The sequence below is a fragment of the Pseudochaenichthys georgianus genome, chromosome 3 (assembly GCF_902827115.2).
Source record: "Pseudochaenichthys georgianus chromosome 3, fPseGeo1.2, whole genome shotgun sequence".
Taxonomy (NCBI): domain Eukaryota; kingdom Metazoa; phylum Chordata; class Actinopteri; order Perciformes; family Channichthyidae; genus Pseudochaenichthys; species Pseudochaenichthys georgianus.
Genome location: NC_047505.1, coordinates 13,845,686 through 13,857,801, shown reverse-complemented (window position 1 = coordinate 13,857,801; position 12,116 = coordinate 13,845,686). Strand labels below are relative to the sequence as shown.

Sequence of the window (12,116 nt, the reverse complement as noted above, 5' to 3'; positions counted from 1 at the left end):
TGTATTACACTTTCAAAAATAATGTATGCTGACATTGTCAGCCCACTGACATGGTTTGAAATCAATATATTATCCAATGTGTGACCCCCCACAGGACTTAAAAAGCACCTAACTAGATCATGAAAATCCCCAAAATCTCGGGGGGTATCCCCCGAACCCCCCTAGCATGTTTAGACCTTGGTACTTAGGAAATCCTGGATACGGCCCTGGATTCAGCTTTGAGTGCAATTTATAACTTTAAAATCCTAATGATATCAACAGTGATGGCTGGTGGAACTTTTTCTAGGTAAGGCTATGCCACAAGCAATCAATTTCAACAAACATCCCGGTATGATTTAATGCAAAATAAACAGTGTTAAATTGTAATGCCTCCATAAACAATTTAAGCATTTGAAACTGAGGACTGTGTACAAAAACTTAAAACAATGGCATTAGGAATACTCGTATAAATGTATATATATATGTATATATAATATATATATACATATAACGGTTTAAAATCGGTGGCGGTCTTCAGGCGCTCCTCCAGCACAGTGCAGGAAGCAAAATCCACCAATCCCCTGAAAATGCCAGGGTTGACTGAAGAGTCAGTCTCGTCATGCCCACACAAAGCCAACTCAAAAGCCCCACAAAACTTCATTATTTTGGATAAAATATGCCTGTTTTTTTCCACCTCCTCATTGTGTTTCCTCGCCGCAATCCTGTGGCTGTCGCCCAGCTGCGTAGCAGTTGCTTACTTGGGGCGATAAAATAATCGACCCTCCGCAAGTAGTTTTGAGGACGCTGATTGGCTACATTTTATGACACACGTTCATATCTTGAATCAGCAATTGGCTAACCTGCTACAGAGACCCGCCTCCGTGACTGCTCACCCTTCTCCACAAAATGAGAATGAACAGAGGCTCATATAACAGCAGCCCAAAGGGAAAAATCTTTATCAAATTCCTTAGAGGGATGAACAAAACCGGTTTGTTTTGATTGGAAAGTTGGAAAGTTGCAAGTAAATATATGATCTCTGATTTCCTCCTCAAGAATCAGGTATTAGATCTTTAAACTTGTCACACATTTATGTTAGTGATCAGCATGTCTATGTGTGAATCATTTTCTCAGTATACTGTTCATCCTCCTCCACATCAAAAGACTGAGCAGGGGCTCAATTTACAGCAGAGGGAAACAGGGTCTCCTTAATCCTGCCAACAAGGAATCATTTCCAAGGATTTTGAAATGTTTGTAAAAGTGGGGAGTTTGGGCACGTACAAACGAGACTCTATTTATAATTAATAGAAAGCATTTAAAATATATATATATATTTTTTTGTCGAAAGATAAAAAGGTTTCCTTACAGAGAGCTTGATCGTGTATTTCTTAATTTATCATCGTTTTGCTATTTTCTCACATGGGAACCTCACCCTACCTGGGACAAGGTGGTGGCCTAAGTGGTGACTCATGCGCATGCGCGTTTCATCATATTATAAGGGGCTGCCCGGGGAGCGGAGCTTGGTTCAGTGTACAGTACTGGACCGGACCGAGGCGGGCAGGAAGGAAGCATACTTGCAAGGCGGAGGAGATGGAGGACAAAGAGAAAAGGAAGAAGGATACAAACTCCTTCAAGAGCGACAGAGTCACTTTGAAAAAAGAAATTGGACTTTTGAGCGCTTGTGCTATTATCATCGGTGAGTGCGGGACCGTTTTCCTCTTAAAACATGTGTTTATGCAGATCGGGTGGATACGGTGAATTGATCTACAAGGAGAGAAATGGAAGGCGGAATACTGTAACGTGGCGGGTGAGCAGTTGTTGCTTTGCTGATAAAGTTACAATATGGCACACAATAGGAGTCAGTCACAGGAGGTGGTCGTTTTTATTCGGGTACTGGTCTACAGTAAGCAGACGTTATGTAAAGTAATGTAGTTTATCATTCAGAAATGGTTTAAAAGTAGATGAGCGTATTGGCACACACACACACTGCCTAAATACGCGCATGATTGAGACGCTTTTACGCGCGGATGGTTTCCTTTTGATTTACCAAAATAAAAAAAATACCAGTCTGAGTTATTGTGTGGAAACTGTTGCATCAGTCGGGATAATCTGAATCTGAATATGGTCATGCTTACGTTGCTGGATCTCCTCAATTTGAACTTGAAAGGCATGCAGACAAAGCACAGCCTACAATTGTTTATATGCAGTTGAGCGTTCAAACACATATGTGGTCATTCTACAGAAAAGGTGGAAGTGCTGTCACTTACTTTTGCAGACACCAAAATACATGACGTTGACCTAATACTCACATTCATTATATATGTTGAATAAATAGAAATTGTCTTTGCAATGGTACAAAATAAAAAATGGGTTTATACGTAAATTGCAATTTATTTAAAATGCCAAGTTCAAGGAACTGCCTTGTCACTTTGATCATACATGGAAGTGGAGCCCATAGTTTTAATTTAAAAGATTTTTTTTGCAATAAATAAATCTAATTTATATTTACATAACATTACAAGCATTAAATATAACACTGAAATGGTAAAAAAAAAACCCATAAATAAATTATTATTAATAATATCAAATAAATGTCAGTCACCCAAAATTCCGTCATTGGTGTTACTGCTACACAAAACGCTTTTATTTTTGAAGTAATGTATGTCTCTGAAGTGCCTCCTGTAACAAGAGATCATTTGAGGACAAAGACATAAGGAAAGTCAGATACTTCTTACTTTGTTTGTTAAAGGTGTGATTTTATCTTCAAATTTTGCATGCGTCTTTCAAGTCTGTCATTAGTGTTACTCATTGCATATAGTCCTAGGGGTGAACTATTATCTGAGGTCACATGATGTAGTCTTGTTAGATGTGCCAAGAGCAAGGACTGTCTTAGGTAAGACAGCTTTTATGTGCGCAGCTCCACTTGCTTGGAACAATCTTCAGCAAGAATTGAAACTGAGCAATCTCATTCCTCTGCATGTTTTTAAAGCTAGGCTAAATTAAAATACAATGGGCACTTGTAAATGTCTATAACTATGTATCCTGTAAATATAATGTATAATGTCCTTTATTGTTTTATGTTTCATGTGGAACCTATATGCTGCAGGTCTCCCTTGAAAAAGAGATCTATGATCTCAATGGGACCAATCTGGTTAAATAAAGGTTTGAAATGAAATGAAATTAAATGAACACCATTCCTATACAAACAAGCTTTGTATAATGTATACAAAAAATTAAAATACTTTAAGCTCTACTTGTTGTGGATTCATCAAGTTAAGAGTTAGTTATTGCTATTTAACAGGTTTTAGATGTTTTTAGAAGGAATATATTTCAGCAGATTTGTATCACCCAGATTCCACCTTTTCTGTAGAATGACCCAGCAGGGTTAGAGTATCCATTTCCTTGGTATGGGATACTGGGTAAACCAAGCAGTAATGTTATTCTTTGCCATCCTTTTATGACCCGCCCATACTACAGAAGCACTCAGAGAGAACATCACAGAGAAAGCAGCTTAAGGTCTGTTTTAAAACAGGAAGTTGCAAAAGGTTTCCTGTACATTATGATGTTCCCTACAGCGATACAGTGTATATAGCCTCATCCGCAGCAGTAAACTCAACAGGTTATGTAGTATGTACCATGATCATCTGACAGTAATGTACAGGGTTCCCCTGGCACCAGCTGCCAGCTGATAACCATTCTTATCCAGCCTCTATATTTATGGAGGCAGGGGGAGAACGCAGCTATTGACTTAATGACATTACATGAATGCTGTCATGAGGTCATTAAGTTATTTTGGTGTGAGCCATTCTGTGCTGGGATATTGTTGTTTAAACTTAAAGGGACAGTTCACCATACAAAAATATATATGCATGTGAGCTACATGGTACTCTGCTTGGGGTGCTCTAAGTGCAAAGCAAAAACATTTACTAAACTCAACAACATGTAATTCCCCTGAAACCATTACCTGGTTAATGAAGATAGTAAAACAAAACGTTGTGTGCAGTTTCATGTCAGAATAGTTTTCTTTCTACTGTGCAGAGGGAAGTGTGCATCTCCTCATGGATGAGAGACTCTAGACAGCGTGTAAACATCAAAGGCGGCCTCCTCAACTGAGGTGTGAGGTGAGCTTGGTCAGGAGAGCCTCATCCTTGAGTAAATGTACACTTCTGAAGGTAAACACAGTGTTTAAGGGTGTATTGTCCACTTTTTGGGCTGGGTTGCGCCCTCACTGCAATCCCAATTGTGAAATACATAATTTCAGTGAAGAATGTTTGTTATGTGGCATTTAGTGTGTCTCACATTATTTATACATCACGCCACAGGCTGTGATACTGTATGTGGGTCAAAGAAAGAATACAGTTCCTACATGAAACTGCTAATCAACACGAAAGTTGATTATCTCCTGTAAGTGGGTCATGATTTATTTTGAGTTTTTCAAATGTATCTTTTTGGTGCTCTGAGCACGAAAATTGAGTTATACTCAGATTTCAGACACATTTTTGCAAATGATAGTTGTGTTCGATCTACTTGAAATGGTGCTTCTAGGTATCTTTTAGCAAATGTATAGCAACACAAATAAATAAAAAACAGCACTCTGCGTGGTCATAGCGACTATTTGGGAATGCACCATGGTAATTCAAAGTCAGTGCTTCAGCTTAAATTAACTGCGTCATGCTTGGGTTAAGTCGGATCCAGAATGACTGTTGGATTGGTTCCATCTCGGTTACTCTGTCGGGTTCGGGTCTGGTTCAGACAGAAATGCGCGGCTCGGGCCCTACTCTACAACATTTACATTTGTTTTGGCACTTTTATCCGAAGCAACTTGCAATGAGTGCAATCAACCATGAGGCTAAAACTCATCATCATGCAGATACATTAGCAAGTGCTGCTTCATTAGCTTCAAATAAGCCAAACGACAAGCAAAGTGCCATCTAGTTCCAGTATAGTGGCGATGAGGCTGGGCCACGGAGCAAATCACACCAAAGCAGTGCAGATTGAGATAAGACAGGTGGGAGGTATAATGTGTTTTTTTTATTTTGGGGGGGACTGTCGCTTCAACTAACCTCAAACTATTTTTGGTGTAGTTCATGTTGGCTGGATAATCAACATATATATATATCTATAGCCCAGTGACTGTATTCACCTTATAATATGAATCAACAGCATGCTGGATGAAAGGACTGATTATGACATGCCAATAGAGTTTTCAGTAGACTAGATGAAGGAAAGAGAGAAGCTGTACGTCATGCAGCATGAGGAATACCCTCCATGGTTCCTTATTGTATGACTCCCAGGTGTAGCTCTGCAGTTGAGATCTGCAAATTATAAATTCCTACACAACGAGTACACAGACCCCTCCAAACCAAGATGGCTGCAAGTTGAAGACAGATGTTGAACATTATAGTTTAAATGTGGTTTTCAGAGTAAGCTCTCCCGCCCCTGCATGCAGCTCATGGAGCTTTATGGTAATGCATATGTAAATCAAATAACTAACACATGTGTTGCATGAGATCCTTCTTGAAGGTGAAATATGAATACAAAGAAGGTGCTGTGGTGTGGCACTTTAATAGTCATGTTATCATTTTAAAATCTTATCTTTAAAACTAAGGTCACTCACTTCTATTGTACACTGATAGAGACTGATACAGTTCCAGTTTATACTCATTCTTGCCTGCCTGTTTATCTCCATCTTTTGTTCTTTGCCAGTCTTAAATTACAAATCATTTGGTATAAGCTCATTGTACAGCCACAGTTCTGACTGTGCTTTACTGTTTATCCGAGAGCTCAAACAGGTTCTAATTTAATATCGCCAGTGTGATATGAGTGCTCAAATCACAGAGCCTACTGAACGCCTGCCAAGTATTTCATGTTGAACACAGACGGAGTGAAGCCTGCGTGGCAAGTACACACATTACAACCTGAGTCATGCTTCTACCCACCAGATACAGCCTACTCACATAGCCAACCAGTAATGCTACTTTCTCTGTGTGCACTACTACTGCTTACACAGTGTGAGACAGTAAATCACAGTGTATAAAATGCAAAATGCAAACCATAGCGTTATTCTCGTGTTTTATCAGCCCCATTTTAGCTCCTGCTGAACCTGCAAACATGCTTGTTATTACTGGTGAGACACATCCATGGTGAGAAAGAAAAAACCTGCACCTACTGTCATTACATCACTTCCACACGAGGGTTTAAATAAGAGAGGTTTCTTTGTTGTTTGACTAGGAGAATTGATTTCCTCTTGTCCATTTTTTTAGGTGATTAATCTGAGTGGTCATTTTCGAGATAACGACCCGGGTCTGTAGGAGTCTGAATCCCACTTTCAGCTGTGCTGCCAAACTTGATGACATAACAAACACAACATAGGCATTACATAACGGCTCTGCATCTCAGTGTGGCCTCCACAATCAAATCTGACGGTGATAGATGCACTGTTCGGACTTCCTCTTCCCTGCTGCATCATTATAGCGCATTCAGAGCTGCACGGACAGGGAGACTGCGATGGCGTGCCTCACTGAGTTTCAACAGCTAAAGTGTTTACAGTGGGAAGTGTCATATTTTGTTGAGAACACCCCTTTTTGTGCAAAAGTACTCAAAAGAAGAGAAAAACATGGACCATAGTGCAAAACAGGGTTTACATGGACAGCTGCTGTTTGTTGTCTTTCTCATGAATGTTAGTATTTGTTTTGTATTTTCTTTTCCTAGGGGTTCTGACATAGTGCTGTACTTGATCTGAATTCTAGTGTGTGCCTTAGCCAATGGAACAACCAGGGAACATCCATGTATCCCAGTGTCAGGACAGAAGAGCCAGGACCATGTTTTACTACATAACAACATTAGTCGGTTGAACAGGATAGGATATCACCTCCATTCGCTCTCGATGGCAAACAAGTCATACTGTCTGTATGACTTGTTTGACCAGAGGTGTCCAAAAATGTTTCACTGATGGCCACAAACTGAAAAATAAACAAAGGGATGGGCCACAACACAACTACAATGTCATAAATGGCTTTTCGATCTATAAAGGTCACTAGGGAGTTAATTAAGGTTCTTCCACCCAATTGGGCAAATTCTGTATTAATGTAGTTGGCAAAACTTTTTGGGTTCGGGGAATTCCACTACTCTTTATCAGATTTTTGCGATGGAGTTCAGAGTATATCTGTAGTTAAAGTTCAGGCTACGCTCTGCCGCAAAACTCAATGACTGAAAACAAAAAAAGATATTTATTTTGTATCTTAGCCTCTTAAACCCCACGGACCCGCCGAAGGGGCCGAAACCACAACATCTGCAAGCAACAGTGTCTGAGGGCTTCTCAAGATTTAATAAACTATGAATGTTTCATATCCATGTAACGGGAAGAAACTCAGCAAACTGATCTTTTTAAAAAAAAAATGCAAAAAAAAAAAGCTAACGCGGAGCCTCTGAATTAGCCACGAGCGAAAAAATGCTAGCGGCGGTTGCACAGAAAACACGGTATAACACCCTTATTACTTATCGTAACTGCAGATGCAACCCATCGATTAGCATCATGAGAGTACACAGAATCGATAGGTATCTATATCATCACTCCATGATAAGAACTTATAAAGAACTTTATAAACAAAAACAGACATCACAACACGTGGCGCTAGGTAGCAAAAACGGCAATAGGTCTTACCTCTGTTGTTGTCTGATCAAAAGTTGTCTTCAATAGCATTAAAACGATAAAAACGCTGCAGAAGGTTAATCCATAGGTTCATCCAATGTGTCTGTGTCACTTTGAAATTATTTCTGATAATCCATAAGCAATAAACCTACTTTTCCGTTTTCAGATTTCAGAGCGTAAGACCGCTTTCGCTCTGGGTAAAGCTGCATGCGCTTAGCCCCCACTTTTTTTTGGTAACGTTGGCGTGTATGTGGAAATTCCCCTTCGATTCTATTGGCTCTAACAGTTCAAAAGAGATGTCAATCATCAAAATCGACCAATGGGTTCCAGAGAAACGGCTAAAACACCCATTTCCACCCAAATCACTTCAGAGTTTTTTTTGCTAAATCTCTCTAAAAAGGTCACATGTCACTTTTTTTGCAGCAATCTTGATACAGGGTACTTATAATATGTTGTACTTTGGATTCCTAAAGCTTTTAGTCTACCATACTATCATCCAAGGGTGGTTTTCACTATAAGTAAAAAATAATATTTGGACGGACACTATAATTTACAGTTTTTTACTATGTTCAATCTGAATTTTCTTTAAAATAAAAAACATCTATATTGATTCTGACTTTTCTACATCCAACTCACAGGTTTATCATTACTTTGAGAAAAAAGATTATTAATTTTCCCCTTTTAGAAGTGAAGTTATGGTCCTTTGTTCTGGAAATGTCATTTTCGAGCCTGAGACCTGAAAAACAGGCTTGGGGTCTAACAGGTTAGACTGCATGTATCCGTTTGGGTTGTACGTCCCTCTGGCCTATTTTTGTAAACCTGACATCTCAGAAACGCATCTTTTTAAGAAATAGGGCCCAAACGGTTAATTCAACTCAAGGCTTCGCTGTTGAGATGTTGTTGGTCAAAGTTAAGGGTTGTGTGATCACACACAACATTTTTGTGGCCAACTCCAAAATGTACATTTTTTTAAATAATTTAAAAGTTGTATGAATTTGTATCTTTTGACCTTGTTGAAATTCCTCTGCAATTTATAATGTGCGGCCTGCAATGTCATAGGTATTTCAGCTGTATGGTTGCACATATTTGCCGTCTCTATAGAGAAAAAACAATTGCTTTTTTCAACAAAGTTCAACATTTTCTTACCATTAATTTTCACTGCAACCTTGCGTTAGACTTCTCTGTCATCCAACATTCCACAGTTACAATATCTACTTTGATCTCGTTTCATTTGACTTGGTTGATACTAGAGTCAATATACAGTAATAGTTCAAAACCTAAACCACGTCAAAACCAATTTAACAGATGCATCCAGTGCTCCATAAGACAGACATACATTAAATCGTAGCTGATCTGTGTAGGTTTCTAAGTTTCTAAATGAAATAAAACACACTTTAAACAAATCCCTAGAGATTTTTTAATAAGACCCGTGGGATTTCTTTGCACCTGTTTTTTTACAGTGTTTTTTTGGCCACGTCTGTTTTGTTGTTTGTTCAGCCTCAGAGTCAGAAGAAAAACCTGTATTTGGACAGCTATAATTAAGTTGAACAAAAAGACTCAGGTAAACCATTTCCTTAACAATGTTTGGAGGGTTTAAATGTTCCATTTAAATATGATGGATTTGTGTGTTGTTCTATAGGTAGACTTTTTCTGCAAACGTTTTTAGGCAAGTGTAAATAACCATCTGTTTTGTTTCTCCTAAGGTAACATCATCGGCTCTGGGATATTCATCTCTCCTAAAGGCGTGTTGGAGCATGCAGGCTCGGTGGGTCTGTCACTCATCGTCTGGGTTTGTGGAGGGGGGATCTGTGCCCTTGGGTCCCTTTGCTATGCTGAACTGGGTGTCACCATCCCAAAATCTGGAGGAGACTATTCATACGTGACAGAAATCTTTGGAGGGCTAGTGGGGTGAGTACTTTTGTATTGTCTGGTTAGGATTTGTACGTTGCTGTGCCTAAACTACCACAGTAGTATTTACTTTACAACAGCTTTTTTTTCATGTTGACTGTTAGTTTCCAGCATTTTACTCCCTTGTTGTGGATTACACTTTAACTGCCCAGTGTGTGTACACAAGAGCGCTGGTTTAAGGACTGCCTGTGTTGAACCAATCGGCTCTAAAGGTCTTGTGACTTTCATCTGGTCATGTGATACGTCAACTGATCACAGAGCAGCACTGTAAGACTAAAGAGGCTTCTCAATACTCTAATTTCCCCTCCTCGACTCCTCGGTCCTCCGGTAGTGACCCGGAAATGGATTTCAGCACGCCATGTTGAAGGACATCTCATTTCTCTAAATGCACATCGAGGATCGAGCATCGAGGAGGCTCTCTGGAGGAGCTATAACTGAGGATACACTGATGGTTCCTCCACGGCTCCTCCACGGATGCATTTCCAGGAACGGTGGAGATGTGACGCACGGCCGGACTTATCTCCGCCAATGACAGCTCTGCATGCATCCCCATGATATTATTTTAGTAACTGCTGTCATCGCAACGCGATGTTTACAGTGAGAACAGCTGTGAGGTCCGTGCAGAAAGCAGAGCAGTGTGTAAAATATATATCACTCAGTATAACAGGCCTACACTACTCTCTGTATTTGTATTCTGTAGTTTAGTAGATATCTACAAACAAAGAGTCGATATTTTTCTAAGACCATTTAGTGCTTCGCATAATAAAATACACAACGGCTGTAGCCTGATTATGCTTTAGGAGCTGTATGTGTGTGTGGTACAGTGTGTAGGTGTGTGTGTGGTACAGTGTGTAGGTGTGTGTGTGGTACAGTGTGTAGATGTGTTGTACAGACGGGTCTCAGTTGGTTTGGTGTCCTATGCTTTCTTTTAATACTTGTAAATACAACTTTTGGCCCGTAATTTCAATTCCCCATTTCAGCGACCAGAGAGAGGGGGGGATATATCCAGTCTCTGATTGTGTTACGTTATTATGAGAGTACTCTCATACTTTAAATTGTATATATTTATATAAATATATGTGTGTGTATATGTCCGCATCTGTAACCTGTTATTGTCTCATTATACCGCACTGTGAATGAATCAAAGTAAATATATAAGTCGTCATGAACACATCTGTCCATCAGACAGAGGGCTGCTGTGCCTCCTGTCATCATTAATGGACGTCTCTTTAAAATGACCGCTCAGAGTAGAGGAGTTCTCATTTCTCTAACTGTCTGCTGCTTCCCCTCCTCTCTCCTCGGCTCCCCTCCTCCGCTCCTCCGCTCGCATCTCCTGTGGGCGGGACTAAGTCTCGAGGATAGGAGTCGAGGAGGGGAAATTAGAGAATTGAGAAACCTCTAAAGAAGCCCAAACGTGCCTTGCACTGTGTATTCCTGTGGAGCCACATGTTAAGACCCGTGTGGCTCATTGAGTTTCACGTTTGAAAGGGGACAAATAAACAAAGAATAACAAGTCACAGTAAGATCAAAATACTATATTCTGTTTTCAACAACAGTTTCCATCTGCTATACACTGATTTTTTTCACTGCCTCATCCTCATGTCTCAGCACCTGTATCTTGTAACTGATGCCAAGAAGCCCTAAAGAAAGTCACCCAACATCATCTTCTGCAGTGGAGCTGTATAGAACAGAGCAGAGCGGCCATTGCGAGGAAAAAACATTGAGGCCAGGATTTACAAATTGGTGTGCAAAAGATAAAATAAATGCCCTCAATTTAATCAAATTGTTTCCAAATTTTGGATTAATGTAGTAGGCATGGATTTGCTTCAGACATAAACAAAACAATACGAATGTTTGTCGGACACAAATATCCCAAATACGACAATACGATTTTGGCAATATCTTGATTTTTATCAGCCATCATTTTCCATACAAAAATAGCTCCAGCTCAAACACCATTAATATATCACAACTGATAGCGCCATATTCATTATCACGACATATGCAAGTATATATTCATCGTTCCCAACTGTATGTGGAGGTTTCCAGCTTACAGCTAGCAACCTTTCTGGCAACAATGAGACCCGCATGGAGATTCCAATATTCATATTCATTTCAATGAGAAGGTATCATTTAGGAGTAGCACAGTGGGAATACCCCAAAAAAGCCTCATATCCTTGCATTCCCAATATATATGCATACTGTAAGTCTAAGCACAAGGGTCTGCTAAGGAATGCTTCATGTTTTGTGAACACTATATTATCTCCCAGTCAAGTGGATCCCCTCTAATCCAATGAAGTGCTTCAGTTCCTTAATCCATTAATGTATACCACTCCATGTCATGTCCAATTGCTGTTGGAGAAAGATAACAAAAAAAGGAGGTCATACTGGTTTTACACTTATCTTTTGAGAATTGATGAAAAATGTGCGAGCAATTTAATTAAAATTAGGGCACAAGTTACATCTTGCACACATACAAAATATACTTTTTTTCTCTTTATGGCCACTCCAGGGCTCTATAGTACAGAAACCAACTACAGTTTGTTGCAGAAGTATAAAATAAATCACGGCAAAGGCCTTT

General features: G+C 39.6%; 1 protein-coding gene across 1 annotated transcript in view; it reads left to right on the top strand.

The window, feature by feature from the left end:
• Positions 1-1,495: 1,495 nt before the first annotated feature.
• Positions 1,496-12,116, top strand: part of slc7a10a (solute carrier family 7 member 10a) — a 36,826-nt gene continuing 26,205 nt past the window's right edge. Inside the window, exons 1-2 of the mRNA XM_034079697.2 lie at positions 1,496-1,672; positions 9,331-9,535. Of these exons, the coding sequence (XP_033935588.1) occupies positions 1,567-1,672; positions 9,331-9,535 (311 nt within the window). The 5' untranslated portion in view covers positions 1,496-1,566. The remainder of the gene's footprint in view (positions 1,673-9,330; positions 9,536-12,116) is intronic.